Source organism: Citrus sinensis, chromosome 2 (genome assembly GCF_022201045.2).
Source record: "Citrus sinensis cultivar Valencia sweet orange chromosome 2, DVS_A1.0, whole genome shotgun sequence".
Classification (NCBI taxonomy): Eukaryota; Viridiplantae; Streptophyta; class Magnoliopsida; order Sapindales; family Rutaceae; genus Citrus; species Citrus sinensis.
Window position 1 is genome coordinate 19,657,597 of NC_068557.1, and position 24,934 is coordinate 19,682,530.

General features: G+C 33.5%; 1 protein-coding gene and 1 non-coding gene across 2 annotated transcripts; one reads left to right on the forward strand and one right to left on the reverse strand.

The window, feature by feature from the left end:
- Positions 1-411: 411 nt before the first annotated feature.
- LOC127900315 (protein FAR1-RELATED SEQUENCE 4-like) lies at positions 412-24,462 on the reverse strand. Its single transcript, XM_052434947.1, has 2 exons — positions 23,844-24,462; positions 412-566 (listed from the first exon to the last, which is right to left on the reverse strand). Exons 1-2 carry the CDS (start codon positions 24,460-24,462, stop codon positions 412-414), a joined length of 774 nt encoding a protein of 257 aa, XP_052290907.1.
- LOC127900480 (small nucleolar RNA R71) lies at positions 18,045-18,148 on the forward strand. Its single transcript, XR_008052663.1, has one exon. It is a non-coding gene; the product is annotated as a small nucleolar RNA R71 (small nucleolar RNA).
- Positions 24,463-24,934: the final 472 nt, after the last annotated feature.

Here is a 24,934-nt window from a genome sequence, read left to right on the forward strand (position 1 = left end):
GAAATCAGTTCATTGAGATTCCACTTCTCTTTCTGACAGTTGTAACTGACTTTGAACTGATTAAATTGTGATGGGAGAGAGATAAAGACCAAATGCACAACCAAATCATCAGATAGGTCGAGCCCTAATGCCTTAAGCTTAGAAGCAAGATGAGACATCTCCATGATGTACTCCTGAACGTTTCCCTTGCCTTTATACTTTATTCAAATCAAGCTTGCTAAATGCGTACTTGTTTCATCCTTATCGTTTTTTGTAAAACGTTTCTGAATTTCGGTAAGAAACTCACTAGCACTTGTAACCTAATCAGTTATAGCACTCCTAAATACTTCTAGAACACTGCGCTTCATGATCATAGGACTCATCCTGTTAGATCAATCCCACTTCTTATAGTACAACACATCCTCAGATGTACTAGACTTCGTCCGGCTTAGGGTGTCTGAATGATAAGTCTAGATCCATACAGCCTAAGAGAATCATCATATTCTCTTTCCAGTCCTTAAAATTAGTCCCATTCAGAACCGGGACACTATTTATATTTGCAGATATAGAAGTAGCAGACGGAAAAGCTGAATAGAGAACAAAAATAAAATATAAATAATGCTCACATTAAACAACTCAATTAATAATCTTTAAAAATTTAAAAACAAATTATAACATTTCAAGATACCTAGCACAACATTAGTAACAAGTCTTTAGACTATAATACTAACTGTAAATGGTACTTTTGTTGCAATGATCGAATTTTGACAATAAATTATTTCAAGTAATGAACCAATCTTTGGATTAGTACATTACTCACATTAAGTTATCTTAATAATTGTCACAAATTTACCATCACAAGTGTGTGTGCAATTAGGCCAAATATTAACCTTCCTTTGGGTCGATTAACATCCGCAGGAATTACACAAACACAAACATCTAACACCCCAAATAAACTAATCTACACAAGAGATATCACTTTGGTGACTTCCTGCTTTAATTAGCATATCATCAGTGTTAGACCAATAATCATTTTAATTTAAAGATTATAAAACCATAACTGAAATAATTAATAAAACCGTAACCGAAACGTGGTTTAACCATAACAATTACAAAATTCCAAGTAAAATGATATGAATAACTCAATAATCTAATCATGGATGGGGCTATGATACCACTTGTTATCCCCTAAATCTTCATAACATCCAAATTAAATTACTGAGAAATACGAAAGTGGAAGCGTACCTGAATCCATGGTGATTCGTAGTGGTTCTTAAGTGTAGGAGATGGACTTTCAATCTTCTCTTTTCTCTTGAGTTTAGAATTCTCTTTGAGAGGATTAGAGAATTGCAGAGGATGATGAGAGATTGGGGACCATAACCCCTTTTATATAAATATCGTGACATTTGGTTTTCTTTAGAAAACCCAATAGTCACGTTATTTATGATAATAATTATCACTTCAGCCCTCATTAAAGTGATGATTAAATTCTGGTATCTATGCATTTAATCCACAATAATTATACCCTTAACCATTTAATTAACTTCAAATAGATCACTTAATTCTTGGCTTATTAAATAATAGCACACACATTGTATTTATTTCATGTGTGGCCCGAAATATATTAGATTAATATAAAATTAATCTAACAACTTTAACTATTAATGAATTATAATATATATACACTACAAGAAAAATAACCTACCATGACAGTTCTCTGTGTGACAGTTTTTTGTCTGCAGAGCTACTACGACAGATGGATGATAAAATTTTTTTCTATCATTCATTTATGACATACTTGTGATAGAAATTTTATTTATCAAGCACTTATGATAGACTGATGATAAATTATTTGATTATCAAGAAGTAATGACAAGTTTGTGATATAATTTTGATCATCAAGTAGCTTTTTTATTTTGACTTTATTTCACAAGGTTGACTGAAAATTTTAAAATGAATAAAAAAATAAATAAAAAATAAACAGTACTGTTTGGATTAAAAGTTTCTCTTTAGACAAGAAATGTCACCGTTTAGATTGAAACTAAATAAAAACAAAACCCTCTTCAGTTTTCACTCATCGAATTTTTTTTCCCCAAGTGTTGGCACTCTCACTCTTGTCTCTCGTTCAGTCACTCTCATCAATCTCACACTCACAAAGCCCTTGACGCCTAAAATCCTTGCATGGGCACTGAACCACTGCCGCCATTCTCTTGTATTTGACTATCGATTTTGGCTCTCACCGAGAACTATATGGAATACCCACAAAACGCATGTGCTGCTACTATTGAATTTCAATACCCTAACTGAGAACCCTCGCTCACCCACTGTTGTAACCGTTCGATCAATACAGGTAAATAATATTTCTAGTGTTGTGTTCCATTTCAATTTTAATGTTCTTGTCAAACTGGAACCCTATGTATGTAAAACGTAAAAACCCTAAATGTGTTCTTGTCAAATTCAAACCCTACACACCTAAATCTTGAAAAGCCTAGATGTTTTCTTGTCAAATTTGAACCCTGTACATGTAAAACTTGAAAATCCTAGGTGTGCTCTTGTTAAATTTGGATCTATTTGATTGGTCTTCTATGTTTCTTTATTTATGGAATTTTAAACATTTATTTGATTTTTTTGGAATTTAATTATTATAGCTTTATTGTTAAATTTGATTTAGGCTGTAAAGATCCTTGCCAATTTACTGGTGATGGGTGTTGGGATATTGTCTAGGCTGCTTTATCATTGGGGTTTTCTAATAACTAATTTTTTTTCACTTTTTGTGGATGCATGGAACTATCTATAAAGATAATTTTCAAATTCGTTCACTATGATGCAAAGTCTTTTTTTAAAAAATTTCATTGGTTAAATTCACTAATTCGTTGAAATTAGTGGTGATTGTGGGCCGAGTCGCATGTGCAGGAAGTGGTGTCAGGCTGGGCGCACATTGAGTCATGCACTTGGTGGGCAATTGGTATTGTTTCTATTGTGTGTTGGAAATAATGTCAATATGATCCAACCAATGTGTGTTTCCAGTGGCTGTTTTTGCACCGAGCAGAGAATTTATTATTTCATCAGAGTTCCCCATCCCTTGTTTCTCTTTTGGGTAATGCAGGTATTGACTAGTTCAGTTCCATTTTTCATTTGTCTTGAGGGAATGTTATCAATTTTTTGATCTTACAAGATATTGTCTGATAGATATGTGTACAATGCATTAAAAATCGTTAAGCATTTTGCTCTTAGTTACAATTTTGAATGAATGTCACATGGAAAGATCCTCTAAGAATATTAATAGTATTGTGGTTTCTACTCAATTTCCACTCTCCGCACTCATATGAGCATGGTTTGAATCTCACGCCTTTTGTACCATTCAAAAATTTATACCAATTAATAACATAGCTTGCTAGCACCACAAATTATTTCAACCTCAAGGCAGAGAATTCCTAAAGGATATATACATATTGATATATACTTGCATGTAGTCATATGCTCACTACCTTCGAATTGGGGATATAGTTAGAATTTTTGTATTCCCTCCAAGTGTTTGATAAAAACCATGAATGAATCTTGGCACTTTAATTGTTGCAGGCCATTTCTACCTATGAGGAGCGAAGGAATATGAAGCTTATTATATTCATTCACAAAGCAAAGCTGATACAATTCATGGCAAAGCTTGATGAAGTGTTTTATTTAATCTTGCTCATGCTTAGTCTAGGTGTATAGTTCATCACTCATATATTGTTTAATTTATGTTGACATAATGTTGCTTTGCTTTTTGAAGGACTGTGTTGTGTTAACTTATAGGAGATTTAAGGATCGCGAGAATCTAAATCTATATTTTATATGAATTTGGCTCATTGAAATTATTTTCCAATTGAAAAATAAATGAATAATGAAAGTTATAGGAGATTTTTCAGGATCTGGGCTCTCTGTAGGAGAGCATTTTACTCTAGGATCGAATGAAGTAGGTGGCTGATTAACTAGCGGGAAGAAATTACACAGCTAGTAATTTCTTTAAAAAAATTTAACTTTTAAAGGGAAAAAATCACTTATGAGATCAATTACCTGTCTTGTTGGACTTTATTCTTGTAATTAAGGTCCGTCTGAAGTTGATGCCTTGTTTTTCAGAAAGATAATCTGAAGGCTATGATTGATTACTTGTGGGCCGATGGAAATGTGTCCATGATTGGTTTATGAGGCTGTTAAATTACTAAATAGGTATATTTATTTTTTATGAGCTTTATCTTCGTTTTTCCATTATGGAAATGTCTCTGTGATTGTTAGTTTTAAGACATGGAACTCTTGAACCCTATGTTTAGTTATATACTTATATTGGGACTTGTATAAATTAATGTGATGGTTTTTATTATTATTATTAGTAGTAGTAGTAGTAGTAGCAGCTACAAAAGATCAAAAGAACTTAAAGGTGTGGCTTGTGGCTTTCTTACTATTTGGGCTTTAACTACTACCTCACCTGTCATTGCTGCTAATCTGGTGTGCCACTTCCATTTTAGTGTAATTACATAAGTTAGTTTGCTTGATTAATTAATTAATTAGTTAGTGGATTGAATAGCCAGAGTACTACATTTTGCATAGATCTGATGCTGGATGAATTTTCATGTCTTGGCTTTAGGGCTGCTGGATTTTGCTGCTGGAAGACTACATTTTGCATAGGTTTGTTGCTGGATGTTGCTGAATGCGGAGTACTTTGCTTGGTTTTGGATTGGCCTTTGTTGCCTATTGGCTTGACTTTGGAATATTGATCAACTAATGTAATGTACTTTGGATATTTTTATGGTTAATAAAGTTCACTAATTTGTTCATTGGTTTTGGATTTATTTGCATTTAGTAATTTATTTTCTTTCATATAATTTTAATAATTTAAATTTTAAAATTGCATAATTTTTATTTTAAATTAATAAATAAAATAAATAATCAATTGTTTCAAAAAAATTGTGATAGAAAATGCTAGTCATACATGCGATTGATATCCCAAAAAAAAAATACAATCCAAAAATTTCTAAAAAAATGAAAATATAAAAAAAAATTAATTTCCCTCTTCTAAGTAGTATGACATAATTATGATAGGTAAAATCTCTCACAACTCGTGACGCGATTTTATCTGTCATCTTTTCTTGACGCTGGCTATAATGACGGTAAGGATAACTGTCATCTACCCCTTAAGATGACAGTTTTTACCTATCATAATAGATCATTTTTCTTGTAGTGATATCATTATTTTTAGAAGGCGGATTTGAAGAATATAAGTCAATTTACTGAATCCCTAGATTTTTGTTAGGCATGCATGTGTCATTACGTGCATATAATATAATATATGTCGTTAATTGTTCTTCAGTTAATGAATTAATTTATTTCTTGAACAAATAATATATGACATTAGGTATTTAGATGAACGAGATTCTCTTAAATTTAGAGGTAACTTTTGCAACTGGATTAGTCACTTTGCTCCTCCTATTATCAGAGTAAGATTTTCTCCTAATCTGAGTTGTCCTGATTTTTTATAAGTTGTCTGCCACTTATATTTTAGTGTTAATGTATGATTAGAGTTTCACTATTTTTATTTTTTAAATTTATTAACCGCCAATCATATTAATAAATTAGCTCAAAAGAATATCATATTATGAGAGGATTTTGATCTCCTATTATCACTATCGTTGGTACTCATTCGCTATCAATCCAATGCAAGGTTATTGATTTCAGTGCTTCTTATAGTTATAGTTAGGGGTGGGCAAAATCGGGTTTGAGTTAGGTTCGGGTCAAGCCGATCGGGTTTCGGGTTGTTTGGGTTGGGCAAAAATTAATCCAAATGCAATCCGAACTTACAACCCGACCCGATCCGATTAAACGGGTTTCGGGTTTATCTTATGTAATTTTATAATCAGATCGAATTGGGTCAAATTGTAAGTTCAGGTTAAATTCGGATAGGATCGGGTTCGGGTTCGGGTTGGCCAATTTTCTTGATTTTATTACTAACATTTAAAAATACATAATTACAACAATTAAATACTAAATACTAATTGTCTAATTTACTATTTAGTAACCATATATACCATCAAATGAAAATTTTAAAATGTCTAACATTACTCATGTGTAGCATGTTTCTTCGAGTGATATTACTACTTACAGCACAAGAACCAAGAGCAGCAAAATCCTATACTTTACTCGTTCGTTATTTATTATTGAGTGCTACTAAACATCGGGAACCCTTAGAGAAACGGCAGCTTGTGCTGTCGTTTCGTTCTCTCACCTTCCCCCCCCCCATGTGACTAAGAGAAATATGTCCCCCACGTGAAAAAGCACTCCCTTTCAAATCATTTTCCTTCTTTGCTTTCACAGCTTCGTTCCAGCCCTCCCTTTCAAATCCTTTTCCTTCTTCGCTTTCACAGCTCCGTTCCAGCACTCCCACATGAACTCCAACTCCTTTTTCCTTTTGTTCACTCCAGCAACAACTCGCTTCGTCTCAGCCTTCCCGACATTACAACAGCTTCGTCTCCGTCTTCTCTCGCTCTAGATCTAATCAGTGGTCGCTGTTGTCGGTGGTCGAAAACGAGTTTCCTCTCACTCCCTCCCCCCTCTCGCTCCGTTTTTCCTCTCACTCCAGCAGCAGCTTAGTCTCAGCCTTCCTGACGTTACAACAGCTTCGTCTCCATCTCCCCAGCTTCATCTCCGTCTTCTCTTGATCCAGATCTAATCGGTGGTCGGTGGTCGGTGGTCACTCTCTCTGTTTAGTTGGTAATTATTTTTTTATAATTAATTTATGATAATTGTTGGTAATTTTGTTTGGTAATTATTTTGTTGGGAATTATTTTGGTAATTGTATTGTTGATAATTATTTTAATAATTAATTTATGATAATTGTTGGTAATTATGTTTGGTAATTATTTTGTGGAGTGATTATTTAGTTGGGAATTTTTTGGTAATTGTATTTGGTAGTGTCGTTAAGGTGCACCAAATTTAAAACCTTATCATTAATATAAATAATTAGTACAGAGCGAGTAAGGATTGATCCCACAAAGACTATGCTAGTTATATTTATTATTAACTCCAAAGCAAGATTTAAAATAAAATAATAGTAATAGTAATAATAATAATAATAGTAATAATAATTATAATATAAATTAATCTAACTAAAGAAAATGTCAATTAAAAATAAAAGGGGGTTTATGAATTTTTAACTAAATAGTAAGAAGTAAAGAAATTAAAACTACGAACAAGAATTTAATAAAAACTCTAATTAAATGAGAAAGAAATAATAATGATGAAAACTTTGGTTAAAAGATCATTCGCCACCACCAAACATGCACATAATATATTAATTCTATCATCAATTTATATTGAAACTATCAACCGTAGACAATAATAAGCTCTGTTAGTCTCAATCTTTCCTTAGTGTGTCGTTAGGCAAAATAAGCTCTTCACCTAATCTCTAACCATTAAATAATTTAAAACAAGCTCTTTAAATTTAAGATAATGGAAGCATTAAACAAAGAAAGATATTAGGTTGATCTAGGCAATAAACACACAAGCTTGGATTATTTAACCTAGGTTATGTTCTTCAATTGAAATCACTAATTCCAACCTGCTACTAATGATTAAAATATCAAGACAATTACGGATCAAGAATTTTAATCTAGCAATAAAATTTATTCAAGTCCTATCTAATTGGCCACTCAAATAAAACAAGAATAAACCATGAACATTAATTATAGAAGAACATAAACAATCTCAATTAAATAAATTAAATGATAGAATTTAAATTTAATTGCATAGCATGTTTAGGGTTTTAAATTCACCCTCAACCAAATAAAAATCTAGCCTAACATAATTGAATTAGGAACAAGAGAATTGATAAAACCAATCATGGAGATTAATTCAAGCGGCTGTTGATTTTCCTCTTGCTGCCGAATTGGATCTGCCCTCTTCCAAAGTCTCTTGTTGCCCGAATTCTTCTCCTTTGTTTTTTTCCTTCTTGCGGCTCCCCCTTCCTCAAATCCTCTTGGCCTTTATATAATGTTACTGACTTACTTAATCCTTATTGGATTCTAATTGCATTAATTCTTCACAACTTATTGTTATGCAAATTTTAATGTACTTGCAAGCGCACGAATCTATTGTAGTATAGATCAATGGTGACGAGTGTCGATTCCACGAGGAGGTGGATTTTAATTATATGTAGAATTAATTTTGTAAATGGGTGGTTGAAATTGTGGTGGAAGTGATTTAAATTATCCTAAAATTGGAATTGAGATGGCGATAATAAATTCTAAAATTGGAATTGCAATGGCGAGAATAAATTGAAGCGAAATCTATTGAAATGACGTACTTGGGTATCTGGATCCGTATCAACATGCATCATGGGCTAAATAATCCGTATTAATGCCAATTAAATCATGAGGGGGGAATCCACACCTCATGAACCACGCTCTAATCAATATGGTGCTAAGGGCTTATCGTGCCAAATAATAATAACCTTGTACTAGAGGGCCGGTGAAACCAAGGCGGTACTAGACAAGAATATTATTATTTGTCGATGAGAAGTCAAAATATCCACAAAAACTAGAGGGGAAGAGAAAATAAATTTACCAAATTAAACCCATGACACATGTTAAGACTTCACCTTCAACCCAAGCTTGAAAGAAAATTAGCCACTCATAATTGAACTAGGGGCAAATTGGAAATTTATTAAAATACGAAGAAAATACAAGATGGAGAAGGAATTACAGAAAATGGATCCCAAAAATAGATTCAGAGATATCAAATTAGGGGGGAGAGGCCCCCTTTTTATAGATACATGGAGTAAATCATGGCCATCGGATTAAAAACAGTTTGGACGCTCAGGATTGCCCACGTTATCAGTCAACAGTACGCGGTTTGACCAAGCGGATGAACAGTAACACGGTTTGACCTGGATGAATAGTAACGCGGTTTGACCCGGATGAACAGTAACGCGGTTTAGTTGAAAATAATCCTGTGTGATGCATGTACCGTACGCGAGATTTTTCGTCCACTGATATGCTGCCACGTCACCATCAACAGTACATAAAAAGTTTAGCCCAACAGGATCGTGACACCTCATCAGTCAATGCCACATCATTGGTCAATGCCACGTCATCGTCCGTCTATGTGAACAGTGTCATGAACAGTAACGTATACAGTACCGTACACGTGAATAGTACCGTACATGTGAACAATGCTATTTTTTCTTTTATGCTCCTCCTAAAGTTTTTGACCGTCCTGAGTTCAAAAGTTATGTCTGTTTTACCGTCTGATCTCTCGTTTATTGTGAAATGACTATGATGCCCCTAAAATACATAAAATACTTAATTAAAATAAAACAAACAGAATTAAATCAAAAGAAGGTTAAATTCATAAAAGTAAAGGTGTTAGTAAGACTTGAAATGTAAAATGACGGTTTTCTCCTTTATAAAAATGCATTTTCTAACACTTAACACACCCCCCAACCAGCTTATTGCTAGTCCCTAGCAAATGAAGCGAAAATAAAATTCAAATTCAAATTCAAAATGATTTTTTTAAAAAAATTTAGAAACACTCGTGTTTTGTTCAATCAGATTAATGATAGCAATCAAATAAAAGTATAAGCATTATCTCCAGTCTAAAGCAACATCACACTCACATCAAGCATCCACATGAATTAGCCCAGTAGACTTTATTATATCTACTTTCAAGAATGACATGTCAAACCTCAAAATCTCACTGGAAGTAGTGACACTCTCACAAATAAATTAAACCCACTAAAAATAGTCACTCCAATGAATGGTAATTGAGAGAGAAAATAATAAAGAAGTGATATCACATGCTCTCACCAAGATGAAATAAATATGCCCTCAGCTTAGAAATAATACGATCTCAAGTCAAACAAAAATGCTAGTCAACCCACTTTATTTATCTTTTTAGCCCATATAACTAGTTTCTACTTCAAACTATAGTTCCCTAAAATCAAGAAGGACTTTTATTAGGACGTAACGTAGGCTGGGGACATGGCTAACAAAGAAGGGAAATAAGGAAAACAAAGTATATGTTTGAGAAAAATGCAAAGATTTTTTTTTTTTTGGAAGTTGCAAGGTGGATTTCACCTATTATTTTTATTTTTATTCTTTTGAAACAACAACTTTTGTTTTTTTTTTTTTTACATAACTTCACTGAACAAAATAATTATTTACATTTTTCTCAAACATAAATAGGTGGTGGAACTTATAAGATATCGGGTAATACTCCAAATCGAAGTGGGTCAAGATGATAAGTTGACAAAGAAAAGGTTTTTTTTTTTTAAAGGCTCAAAAGGGTTAACAATGGATATTTAATAAAAGGGATGGCTAGAAAGGCTCAAACGGATCAAAGATGGCATTTCCATTGTCTTTTAGGGCTCTAAATAATCATCCATATCTACTAGTTAGATGGACCTCCTAATGTAACAACACACTTTTTTTTTCTTTTTTTTTATTTTACAATTTTTTTTTAGGGTTAACTCAAAAGCAATTTAGAGATCGTGTGTAAAATAATAAACTGCTAAGCTGTATAAAGAGTGGGCAAAAGGGTTATTCTCCAAGAAAAATAATAGGCTCAAAAACTCACTTGGTACTTATTATGACATGTTCATTCCTTCAAGCAACTCACATTTGTCTCCGACATCAACATGTAGAGTAGCAAACATAACGTAACATCACTTAAGACCAAAGATAATACAAATACTAAAATTTGAAATTAATCATGTAATCCAATGTTAAAACAAATCACACAATTTTTTTTTTCAAACAACATTCTACCCCCAACCTATTCTAAGCATGAAAGGAAAATATGCATGCAGAAATGTGAAAATGATGCATAAAAACTAATTAGAAAAGTTACACGTAAAATGATAGAAAATGAAAATGAATTTTTTTTTTAAAGAAGATGTGTTTCTAGAGGAACTACACTCCATATTCAGCCATCTTCGACTCAAAAGTTGGAAAATATATATTTATAGAGGAGAAAAAAAAAGAAGAAAAATGAACATCAAAACTTAATAAAGAAAAAGAAATTTTTTTTTAATTTTTTTTAAACAATGAAGATGCGTTTCTAGAGTCACTACCCTCCATATTTAGCCATCTTCAACACAAAAAGTTAGCAATAGTTAGTTTCTACAACAAAAAATTAGTAAAAACTTAACCAAACTTCCACAATTGTCGACTATTCCCTTCCCCCAACCAGAACGAAACATTGTCCTCAATGTTTGAAAGGAAAGAAGTAGAGTTTAGAAGACATCACCTGGGTGGTGCAACACAAAAGAAAATATTTACAAGCGGAGAGTTAAATCTAATTTATACTTCTTGCTGCGGCTACTGTTACCATCATTATTTGGGCGCTCCAACACAAAGGTCCAGGGGTCTGGCTCCGGTTTATAAGCTTGTAACAGATCAAGTAGGTCATTAGCAGTGTGAGCACAAATAAAAAGTTTTTTCACATTAGAAGGAATGAAATAGTTTTTTATTGCATGGTTAAGAAATGCGATAAAACCATCATAAACGTTATTGACATTTAACAAACCGATGGGTTTCTGGTGGATGTGCAGATGGGCCCAAGATGCTAGTGTGATAAGTGCCTCTAGTGTTGCAAGATCTCTTGGAAGGAAAATAAAAGCATCAGCATGATTAAGCATTTCAGTTATTCTTTCTTGCATACCTGAGACAACTAACTCTTCTCCAGTTGATGAGTCAGACGAATTGCCCAATGGTTTTAAGACTCTGGGGACGATGCCTAACACTTGACTTCCTCTGATAAAAGCTGCTTCTGAGACCATTTTTGATAACCCTCGATTACCTCCTCCATACACCAAGTGTAATTTTCTCTCTGCTATACTTCGACCAAGATCGATGGCTGCCTCAACGAACTCTTTATGTTTGCCATAGGTAAATCCAGAAAGCACACAAATGTTCTTGAATTGTCTATTTGGAGTAGCTGCCATTGTGATACTTCTCAAAAAACAACTTGTGAGTGCTTGACAAAAAAAAATCACATTTAAGAGTCTTGGTGATAGTGGGTCACAGTTGTGTATGAGGTAACATGTCAGTGTCAAATAACACGTAAAGCACATGGCTCGTGAGTCAAAAAAGAAACAGTAAAAAGAAAAAAGCAAACAGTAATAAGGAAAAAGCAAATAGTAATAAAATTATTAAAGACAATAATACACACAATAAAACAATAGTGAAATAAAATAACAGTAAAGTGAAAGGATATTTACAGGTAGTTGCGACTGTGGCTCACATCTTCCTTTGGTTTTACGTCCAGAAACGGCTTGAACGCCCTCTATAGGTCGATGATAGGCTTTCTATCCAGTTTTCTTATAAACTGGCAAATAGGGTCGTTTATAGTTAGATTCCCGAGACTATATCGTGCATGCTCTTTCTGGAATAATGACCATAACTGGAGAATCGCTCCTTGCACATATCCACTGGGATGCGTTTCAAGAGACAAAAGGATATCATCCAATGACTCTTTATTCAAGCCATCCCTAATAAATTGAATCTTATCTTCCCTGTTATCAGACACCATTCCTAAAGAACATGGATTTTTATTGCAACTCATTCTGGCACACTTATGACAAGCAACAGAAATTCTTCGAGCTCGTCGTTTTCTTGCATAATTTCTTTTACCACAACCAGGCATATATGCAATAAATTTTGAAGGTAACTCACCTGCCAATCGTACTTTCACCTCAATTAACCAACGGATATCAGCAGATATGTTATAGCTCATGAGCAATCGCATGCGTTCAGACCGAGCTTTATAGATCGTAAGGAGGGCATTCTGAGGAAGTGAAGGGAATCGCTTGTGAAGCTTCGCTAGAATCTCATTTCTGTCCATACCTTCGCCTCAGAATATCAGTTATTATGGGAAACTGAAGTAACCGACTTGATTGTCACAGAGTATCGTTATCCGCCACTTCACCGGGGTAACAAACTAAAGCACACAAACAGAATACGATAGGCTACTAACTCTGGTGGTTGTAGAGCCCAAATACGATGTGTTTTACAAAATTGAATCTACCTTTTGAGATGAGTTTTGACACGTTGAAGTGGTTTAAGAATGTTCAGGAGGAACGGTCTAAGTAAGGTACTCATGATAAAAAATGATAAGAGAAAACTTAATATTTAAACAGACACACTTATGCAAAAATAATTTCAATTAGCAAAAGAATAATATAAAGAAAGAAAGAAAGAAAGAAAAATCAAATCACCGAAAAGAAAAAAAAATCAATTCAAATTTGGTGAGTCACTCAAATTTATTTCGATGTCTTCTCCATGTGGTTGGTATTCTAGATATGGCTTTAATCTTTGACCATTAACTTTCAACGTGACACCGTTCTTTGGGTCCTTAATTTCAGCTGCCCCATGTGGAAAAACAGTATGAACAATAAATGGGCCAGACCAACGAGAGCGTAACTTACCTGGGAATAGGTGCAAGCGAGAATTGAATAAAAGCACTTTCTGACCTGGAGTGAACGATTTTCTCATAATTTGCTTATCATGGAAGACTTTCATTCGTTGCTTGTAAATCTTGGCATTTTCGTATGCATCATTGTAAATTTCTTCAAGTTCTGCCAGCTGTAATCTTCTTTCTGAGCTGGCTTGCTGCATGTCAAAATTAAATTTCTTGATGGCCCAATATGCACGATGCTTGAGTTCCACAGGTAGGTGGCAAGCTTTTCCATACACTAGCCTGTATGGTGACATCCCAATCGGGGTCTTGAAAGTCGTTCTATATGCCCATAATGCATCATCAAGTCTTAATGACCAATCTTTCATGTCTGGCCTCACCGTTTTTTCTAATATGTGCTTTATTTCTCGATTGGATATCTCAACTTGGCCACTGGTTTGCGGATGATACGGAGTCGTCACTTTATGTATGATTGAATACTTTATCAAAAGAGCTTTGAATGCTTTGTTACAAAAGTGGGCACCACCATCACTGATTATTGCTCGAGGGAATCCAAAGCGTGAGACAATATTGCTTTTCAAAAATCCTATCACCACCTTGTGATCATTGGTTCTGCATGGAATTGCTTATACCCATTTTGATACATAGTCAACAGCAACCAATATGTATTGATGGCCAAAAGAAGGGGGAAAGGGTCCCATGAAGTCGATACCCCATACATCAAAAATCTCAACCACTAAAATTGGATTTAATGGCATCATGTTCCTTCGTGTAATGCTCCCCATTCGTTGACACCTATCACATGAAGAACAAAAAGTGTAAGCATCTCGAAATATAGTTGGCCAATAAAAATCACATTGTAAAACTTTAGTTGTTGTTTTCTTAGCACTGAAATGACCTCCACAAGCTTGTTCATGGCAGAATGAAAGAATATTCTTAATTTCATTTTCTGGGACACATCGTCTAACAATTTGATCAGCACAATACTTGAACAAATACGGGTCATCCCAAAAGAAATTCTTTATCTCTGCAAAGAATTTAGCCTTGTCTTGCTTGGTCCAATGCTTTGGAAGTTTACTTATAACAAGATAATTAACTATATCAGCATACTAAGGTAATACTTCCACACTCATTAATTGTTCATCTGGAAATGACTCATTCAATATTAATGGCTCTGTAATTGTGTCAAAATGGAGACGAGAGAGGTGGTCCGCCACAACATTTTCTGTCCATTTCTTATCTTTGAATTCCAAGTCAAATTCCTGCAAAAGTAACACCCAACGAATTAGTCTAGCTTTTGCATATTTTTTTGTGAGAAGATATTTAAGACCAGCATGATCCGTGATTATAATTATTTTACAGCCAATGAGATAGGATCGAAATTTTTCTAATGCAAACACTACTGCTAGCATTTCTTTTTCAGTAGTTGAATAGTTCAACTGTGCATCATTCAATGTCATACTAGCATAGTAAATAACGTGGGGAATTCGATCAACTCTTTGTCCTAAAACTGCTCCTACTGCATAATCAGATGCATCACACATTAGCTCAAATGGTAAGCTCCAGTTTGGGGCCTGAATGATGGGTGATGATGTCAACAATTACTTTAGTTTTTCAAACGCCATAAGACATGAATCAGTAAAGATAAAAGGTACATCCTTAGTAAGTAAATTGCATAAGGGTCTAGAAACTTTGCTAAAATCTTTAATGAAACGTCTATAAAAACCAGCATGCCCAAGGAAAGATCTTACTTCTCTGACTGTTTTGGGTGGAGGAAGATTAGAAATGAGATCCACCTTGGCTTTGTCAACCTCAATACCTTTGCTCGAAATGATGTGACCGAGAACAATACCTTGTTTTACCATAAAATGGCATTTCTCCCAATTTAAGACCAAGTTCTTCTCGATACATCTCTGCAGAACTAGTGTTAGATGATGTAAATATTGATCAAACGAATCACCAAAGACAGAAAAGTCATCCATAAAGACTTCAAGGAATCGTTCAACCATATCAGAAAAAATGCTCAACATGCATTGTTGAAATGTAGAAGGTGCATTACATAATCCAAATGGCATTCTCATATATGCAAATGTGCCAAAAGGGCAAGTGAAAGTAGTTTTCTCCTGATCTTTTGGTGCTATGGGAATCTGATTATATCCTGAGTAGCCATCTAGAAAGCAATAAAATTCATGGCCTGCTAATCTATCAAGCATTTGATCAATAAATGGCAAAGGAAAATGGTCTTTACGTGTGACAAAATTCAACTTTCTATAATCAATGCATACACGCCATCATGTAGTTACTCTAGTGGGTATCAATTCATTATCAGCATTCGTAACTACTGTAACTCCTGATTTTTTTGGGACAACTTGCACAGGACTGACCCATGAACTATCAGAAATTGGGTAAATGATACCTGCATCTAATAGCTTAAGGACTTCAGTTCTAACAACTTCTTTCATGTTATGATTTAACCGACGTTGCATCTCCCTAGTAGTTTTAGCATTTTCATCAAGGTGAATGTAATGCATGCAGTCTACTGGGTTTATACCTTTAATGTATACTATGGTCCATCCTAATGCTCCTTTGTGCTCTTTTAAAACATCCAACAACTTACCTTTTTGTTCGTCATTTAAGGATGATGAGATGATTACCGGCAGAGTACTTTCTTCTCCCAAAAATGCATATTCCAGAGTGTTGGGTAATGGTTTGAGCTCGAGTTTCGGTGGTGATTCTGATGATGGAATGAGTTTCTTCTCTGATGATGTTAGTTGTGCAACTATTGACTTCCATTTATTAGTGTCCATGGATGGTGCTGAGTCAAGTAGGGCGTTGACCTCATCGACCGATCTGTCAATATCAAAATCCAAACCAAAGTGAGTTAAACATGTTTGTAAAGGATCATCACTAAAGTTTGAAAGAAAAGTGTTATCAACTATTGTTTCAGTTAAATCCACATCAACAATTCCATCATCTACATTGTGAGGTTGTTTGGCAATGTTGAAGATGTTCAACTCCATAGTCATGTTGTCGAAGGACAACTGCATATTTCCAGTCCTGCATTGAATGTGAGCATCCGCAGTTGCCAAGAAAGGTCGGCCTAGGATAATGGGAATGTGCTTCCTTGAATCCTGTATTGGTTGAGTGTCAATTACAATGAAATCAACAGGAAAATAAAACTTGTCTACCTAGATAAGCACGTCCTCCACAATACCACAAGGTATTTTCGTGGACCGATCTGCAAGCTGTAACACCACTGGAGTTGGGTGTAATTCTCACAGTCCAAGTTTCACAAATACTGAATAAGGCAACAGATTTACACTAGCTCCTAAATCTAACAAAGCATTCTCAATTGTGTGGTTCCCTATACTACATGAGATAGTGGGGGAGCCTGGGTCTTTGCATTTTAAAGAAATTTTATGTTGGAGTATAGAACTAACGTTTTCTGTTAAAAATGCCTTCTTTTAAACATGCATATTTCTCTTTTTAGTACAAAGGTCTTTAAGAAACTTGGCATAAGATGGAACTTGTTTAATAACATCAAGTAAGGGGATGTTAACACTTACCTGTTTGAAGATTTCAAGAATCTCACCTGTGGATTTTCCCTTTTTTTTCTTTAGCTAACCTCTAAGGAAATGGAGCCTTGGGAACATATTCTTGTGGGTTGGTTTTTTCTTTCTCCTCCGGTGATGAGTCATCAACATTTACAGGTACAATTTGATTTTCTTTTGTCACCGGCATCTCTACTTTGTTGTCGACTTCTTTTGTTTTTCGCAAGGTCATGACTGCTTTGACCTCTCCATGCTGCTGTAGTGAACTGGTACTAGCTTCATGCACTCCTTTAGGGTTAGGCATTGGTTGACTTGGAAATTTACCTTTCTCAACGGTCATTGCCAAGGTCTGAACTGAAGAAGCAAGTTGTTCCACCATCTTCTCGAGGCTTGAAACTGATTGGGCTTGTGAGTTGAAGCCTGCTCTCAACTAATTTCGTAGTCCATCAATGGTGCGGTTCTGTTGCTCAATCGTAGAGTGAGTAAGATTCTTGAGATTCTGGAATGAATCCTCCCATGGTCTGGGTTGAGAGTAGTTCTGGTTCTGATTGTATGGTCTAAATGGGGGGCTGAGAGGCTTGAGGATTTTGTGGAATTGATGGAGCTGGAGCTGCTGGTCCGTTCTGTTGGAATCCTTGAGACCATGAAAAATTGAGGTGATCTCTTCATCCAGGGTTATATGTGTTGGAGTATGGGTTGTAATTTGATGGCTTTCTCATTATACCTATGGCATTGGCTTGATCTGAGTATGAGTCATGGTCATGTGGTTCTATTGATTTAGCAGTCGATAACGATGCTATTTGTCGAGCAAGACCTTCAAACATCTCCTTGACTTCTTTGATTCCCGAAGTTGACTCGCCAATTTGAACCTCATTTACTCCCTTAATTCTTCTAGTATTCTGGAGTGTTCGACTACGTTGTTGGGAATTATCCGCTTGTCGCTGAAAGAATTTCCAAATCTCTGATGCACTTTTTGACATTAGCTCTCCTCCACTTGTTGCCATTAGCCATTCTTGCACATTCGGCAATAATCCCTCTAAAAAGTATTGGCATTGGTGCCATTTCTCATACCCATGATGTGGACACTTCAAGAGTAGCCCATTGAATCGCTCCCATGTTTCGAAAAACTGCTCGTCTTCTCTCTGAGTAAACTCTGAGATTTCCCTGCGAATAGCATTTGTTTTATGCACTGGAAAATATTTATTCAAAAATTTTGTTACCATTTGTTCCCATGATGCAATACTATTAGCAGGCAATGTATTAAGCCATGAACGAGCTCTATATTTTAAAGAAAATGAGAATAATCTGAGTTTAACATCATCGTCTGAAAAATTCTCATATTTAAATGTTTGACAAATAGTATGAAAATTATTCAGATGATTATATGGGTCCTCATTTTCTAGGTCATAGAATGTTGGGAGACAATTTAGCACACTAGGTTTTAATTCAAAACTCCTAGCAGCTACATTTGGGTATCTTATGCATGATGTGCTCAAATTGGCTAAAGGATTGAAATAATCCTTAAATAGCATCTCCTGTGGTGCTTGTAAATCCATTCCAAATTTATTTTTAATGTGCCTGTGTGTGCGAAGTGTTTTTCTAATTCAAGGTCTATAGGTTCAAGATTAGGCAATAATAACCTACGACCATGCATGCAAAACAAATAAAATAAAAATAAATATGGGAACAAAACAAATAAAAATAAAGAAGAGGGAGAAATTACGATACTAACCTTATTGCGCTATTACAACCTTTCTATAAAAATACACAAAAATAAATACGTGAAATAAATTAACTAAAAATTAAATTAATAAAATAAAATAAATTACAAAGAAAAATAAATTGAAAATTAAATCACAGAATTTTAAAAAAAAGAAAAAGAAAAGAAATACTAACCTTTAAATGTAGATTCACTTTTTTTCTTTTTTTTAATTAAAAAATATACAAGAAAACAAATAAAAGAAATTATTCAAAAAAAAATTAATTCTATGAATTAAAATTACTTACCTCCCCGGCAACGGCGCCAAAAACTTGTTGTGCAAATTTTAATGTACTCGCAAGCGCATGAATCTATTGTAGTATAGATCAATGGTGACGAGTGTCGATTCCAAGAGGAGGTGGATTTTAATTATATGTAGAATTAATTTTGTAAATGGGTGGTTGAAATTGTGGTGGAAGTGATTTAAATTATCCTAAAATTGGAATTGAGATGGCGATAATAAATTTTAAAATTGGAATTGCAATGGCGAGAATAAATTGAAGCGAAATCTATTGAAATGACGTACTTGCGTATCTGGATCCGTATCAACATGCATCATGGGCTAAATAATCCGTATTAATGTCAATTAAATCATGAGGGGGGAATCCACACCTCATGAACCACGCTCTAATCAATATGGTGCTAAGGGCTTATCGTGCCAAATAATAATAACCTTGTACTAGAGGGCCGGTGAAACCAAGGCAGTACTAAACAAGAATATTATTATTTGTCGACGAGAAGTCAAAATATCCACAAAAACTAGAGGGGAAGAGAAAATAAATTTACCAAATTAAACCCATGACACATGTTGAGACTTCACCTTCAACCCAAGCTTGAAAGAAAATTAGCCACTCATAATTAAACTAGGGGCAAAATGGAAATTTATTAAAATACGAAGAAAATACGAGATGGAGAAGGAATTACAGAAAATGGATCCCAAAAATGGATTCAGAGATATCAAATTAGGGGGGAGAGGCCCCCTTTTTATAGATACATGGAGTAAATCATGGCCATCGGATTAAAAACAGTTTGGACGCTCAGGATTGCCCCACGTTATCAGTCAACAGTACACGGTTTGACCACGCGGATGAACAGTAACACGGTTTGACCTGGATGAATAGTAACGCGGTTTGACCCGGATGAACAGTAACGCGGTTTAGTTGAAAATAATCCTGTGTGATACATGTACCGTACGCGAGATTTTTCGTCCACTGATATGCTGCCACGTCACCATCAACAGTACATAAGAAGTTTAGCCCAACAGGATCGTGACACCTCATCAGTCAATGCCACATCATCGGTCAATGCCACGTCATTGTCCGTCTATGTGAACAGTGTCATGAACAGTAACGTATACAGTACCGTACACGTGAATAGTACCGTACATGTGAACAATGCTATTTTTCCTTTTATGCTCTTCCTAAGGTTTTTGACCGTCCTGAGTTCAAAAGTGATGTCCGTTTTGCCATCTGATCTCTTGTTTATTTTGAAATGACTATGATGCCCCTAAAATACATAAAATACTTAATTAAAATAAAACAAACGGAATTAAATCAAAAGAAGGTTAAATTCATAAAAGTAAAGGTGTTAGTAAGACTTGAAATGTAAAATGACGGTTTTCTCCTTTATAAATATGCATTTTCTAACACTCAACACTTATCATAAGTCAAAGCCATCCACCGACTACTTAATTAAAATAAAACAAACGGAATTAAATCAAAAGAAGGTTAAATTCATAAAAGTAAAGGTGTTAGTAAGACTTGAAATGTAAAATGACGGTTTTCTCCTTTATAAATATGCATTTTCTAACACTCAACACTTATCATAAGTCAAAGCCATCCACCGACTACTTAATTAAAATAAAACAAACGGAATTAAATCAAAAGAAGGTTAAATTCATAAAAGTAAAGGTGTTAGTAAGACTTGAAATGTAAAATGACGGTTTTCTCCTTTATAAATATGCATTTTCTAACACTCAACACTTATCATAAGTCAAAGCCATCCACCGACTTACAAAGCCCACTCACCAAGCCCTTTTTAAATTATTTCCTTATTAAACTTTGAAAGCTAACCACACGTTTGACCACAAAAGCAAAAAACCAATTAATGATTTCTTCTTTTAATGCCCAGCATATGCATTCCAAATTGCCAAATCTTTACTTTCCAAATGCATGCCCATCGTTCATGCTCTGAAGAGATTGACTTCTAATTTTGGTCTTCTTGATTTCCATTAATTCTTGGCCGCATTTTTGTCTTTTAATTTAATTTTTATTTCTTCCCAACTTAAACTTCCCATGCCCTTTTTATCCTTAATCTTCAATTAATTCCTTATTCAACAAAATAATTCAATTAATTAAAATTTAAAAATAACAAATAAAAATCACTAGTAATTAAATAATTAAGGGTAAAATATGTATAATTTAAAAATGAACTAAAATAACTAGAATATTTAAGACCAAAACAAGAAAAAGATGGAGAAATTAATAGTAAAATATATGGAAAATATGCACTAATCAGTATTGTTGATAATTATTTTAATAATTAATTTATGATAATTGTTGGTAATTTTATTGTTGAGTGATTATTTTGTTGGGAGTTATTTTGGTAATTGTATTGTTGATAATTATTTTAATAATTAATTTATGATAATTGTTGGTAATTTTGTTTGGTAATTATTTTGTGGAGTGATTATTTTGTTGGGAATTATTTTGGTAATTGTTTTGTTGATAATTATTTTAATAATTAATTTATGATAATTGTTGGTAATTTTGTTTGGTAATTATTTTGTTGAGTGATTATTTTGTTGGGAATTATTTTGGTAATTGTATTGTTGATAATTATTTTAATAATTAATTTATGATAATTGTTGGTAATTTTGTTTGGTAATTATTATAAGAGTGATTATGTTGTTGGGAATTACTTTTTGATAATTATTTCAAGAATTACTTTTTGATTATTTAGTTTTGGATAATTGTTGGTAATTTTGTAAATAATTATTTTGTTGACAATTATTTGGTCAAAACTGCCAGTTGGGTATAAGTTTTTGTTAGTAACTACTTGGTGAAAATTGTCTGTTGGTATATGTATTGCACATGTTAAAAATTTTGCTAGTAATAATTTGGTGAAAATTGTTGGATTAAGTTTGAAAATAATTTTGTTGGTAATAATTTTTTGTTTTTTGTGGCAGTTAAAGTAGTATAATTGACAATGTCATCTAGCACAAATGAAAGTCGAAATTCACTGCAAATATGCAATGAATGTGGTGGCCAAATTGAGTTGTTCACATCACATACTACAAAAAATCCAAATCGTAAATTTTGGAAATGTAGAGTATGTAAAAACTTTCAATGGGCAGAAGATCGTAAGTTTAGCGATGAGAAAATTGACTTGTTAGTGGAAGAAGTTAGGAAGTTAACATTGGAAATTGAGCGCTTATCCGATAAATTTCAATTATTGCATAAAGAACTTGAGCATACGCAACTTCAAAGTAAATATGGACCGAGTTACTATTTTATTAAAATGTTTATAATTATTGTGTTGTGCTTTATATTAAAGTTTTATTTATAAGTTGTTTTAATTTGTACAATTATTTATTTTGTATGGTTTGTAGACATATATAATTGTACTGTCCCTGTAAATATAAGATTCAAGTTATTGTTATAAGTTTTTTATTGCTATTATTGTATTGATTTATGTCATGGAAAATTGCATATAATATCCTCATGGAACACAATATTAAAATAATAATAATAAAGATTGAAAATGAAAGAATTAACTCAGCTAAGCAATGATACACACTCCAGAAAACAATGTTCAGGATTTTCGATATAAGAATATCCTTTGTGAATAAAGTTTCAAGATACCAACATTATCCAGACACACTAAGTATATGATGACGAACCATTAGTACCGCCTAGCATTAAATTGAATTGAATTAGTCGAATTATTGCAAACAAAAAGCAAGATGGCCAAACTACAAGATCCATCTATGATTCAAATCACAACAAAAAAATCCTTGAAATTATCTATACCTACCCGTACTTTTGGCAAATAGAACACTAAAATCTCTATATCTTCAATATTTAGAGGACATGTTCCTTAGCATAAAAACTATACGCAACTTAGTAGCTAAAGTAGCCGTAGCATATACGCAACTACTCCATTATTGTTGGTTCACTTGTCGAGAAGCAATTTAGAAAAAAGCTACTAGACCAACAACAATTATAGAAAAAAAAAAACTACAATTGTGCAATTACATGTTCATTACTGTAATTAGTTCGATTTAACCAAATTCAAACATCAATCACATCCATTATTGTCTTCATTATGTTGTTGATGTAGCAAATGTTGGAAACTTCCACTTCCAGATCCTTCGTACGTCATCGAATGAGAAGGATAATGTGGTTGCAAAGCATACAACGGGAGTGGTTGCTATAATACATAAAAATTTAAAACCTGATATGAGATTTTAGAAATTAAAAAATATAAGTGTACACTAACAAATTGTGATTTTTAGATAAAAGCTTACTTGTTGCCGATTATAAGGAAATGGTTGATAAATATTGTGCACACCACCTTGGGTTGGGTATATAGGTACCTGTACAAATGAAAAAATTATATATGTAAAATCGACATTAAACATTTAAAATTACAATTTCTTCACGAATTACATTATTACATTATAGTAGCATGAAGTCCTGTATTGGTTGAGATTTGTATTAACAGCACTTTGTTCCTGTGATGTCTATATATGTTCAACAATATTGTTTGTTATGTATATTCAAAATAAAATAAAAGTTGCTTTGTCTTGGTCTGTAATAATACCAATGGGAGGCAAATTAGACATGCATGATAGCCACGCCTCAAATAACCACGTCAATGTCTCGGTATCATCGTGTGAAATTAATCTGCATCTTAACAAAATAGACTGACCATGATGATTAACTCCGACAAAATGAGCGAATGACATGTCATACTTGTTGGTAAGATATGTACTGTCAAATGTGATGACGTCTCCTAAATATTTGTAAGCAGCCCTACTCCTCCGATCTGCCTAAAATACATTCCTTAATTGATCATACTCATCCAAATCAATACTGAAAAAAAACCATTGCATTCTGCTTGCTTGTTCTGGAAGTACTTTAGAATTGTCATAGCATCTCCTTCTCCAAGCTGTAATCGCCTACCTTTGTCAACAAGATTTCTACAATCTTTTTCTATAAATGACACGTTTTCATATCCACCAGCTTCAACAACAATAGAATTAAAATTCCTGGCAATGTTAATTCCTGCACAATCATTCATTTCAATATGCTTTCTTGAACTTGCACTAATGTTGCGGTTACAAGGAAAATATCTAGCTTTGTCCGGACTCAATCCATGATTGTGTTCAAGGTTTAAAGTTCGAATAATCCATTTTCCATCTTCATTTACACAACCTCCAATTCTAACATCACAACCAATTTTTGCAATAGGTTTTGGCTTCAACACATCAGTAGATTTACTTTCTGACTTGCCACTACAACCACATGCAAACGTCGCATACCTTATAATTCCATGGCTCCCTTTCTTACTAGTTAGCTTCTTAACATGAAACCCTTCTTGTTTATCATAGGCTTTGTAAAATTGCCACATTTCCTCATGGCTATCAAATAACATCCCAAGAGTCGGCTCATATTTTTCCGATTGCTCATCTTCGACTCCATCTTCATGTTCCAAATTATCCATTTCTACAAAATAATTAATATTTGTATTAAGAATAAATTATTATCCATTTATACAAACACCATCCAGCAATAATTTAATCCATTAAAGTTCTAAAAATTTAAATAAAAAAATGATAAATTGAACAAAATTTAAATTAAGAATAAATTATTATAAAATTTTCCAAACACCATCCAGCAATAATTTAATCCATTAAAGTTCTAAAAATTTAAATTAAAAAAATTATAAATCGAACACAATTTAAATTAAAAAAATTCTATGTTCAAACAAAATTTAAATTAAAAAATTCTAAATCAAACATATAATTTAAATAAAAAGATTTCTAAAAAATTCTAAATCAAACACATTATCATTTAATCAGTAAATGCAGGTACATTTCTATTATTATGATATAACAAAAAATTAAAAAAAAAATTATTCTTTAAGCTGAGATAATTACCAACTGGGTGTTGCTTCAAGATCTAGATCGGCCACT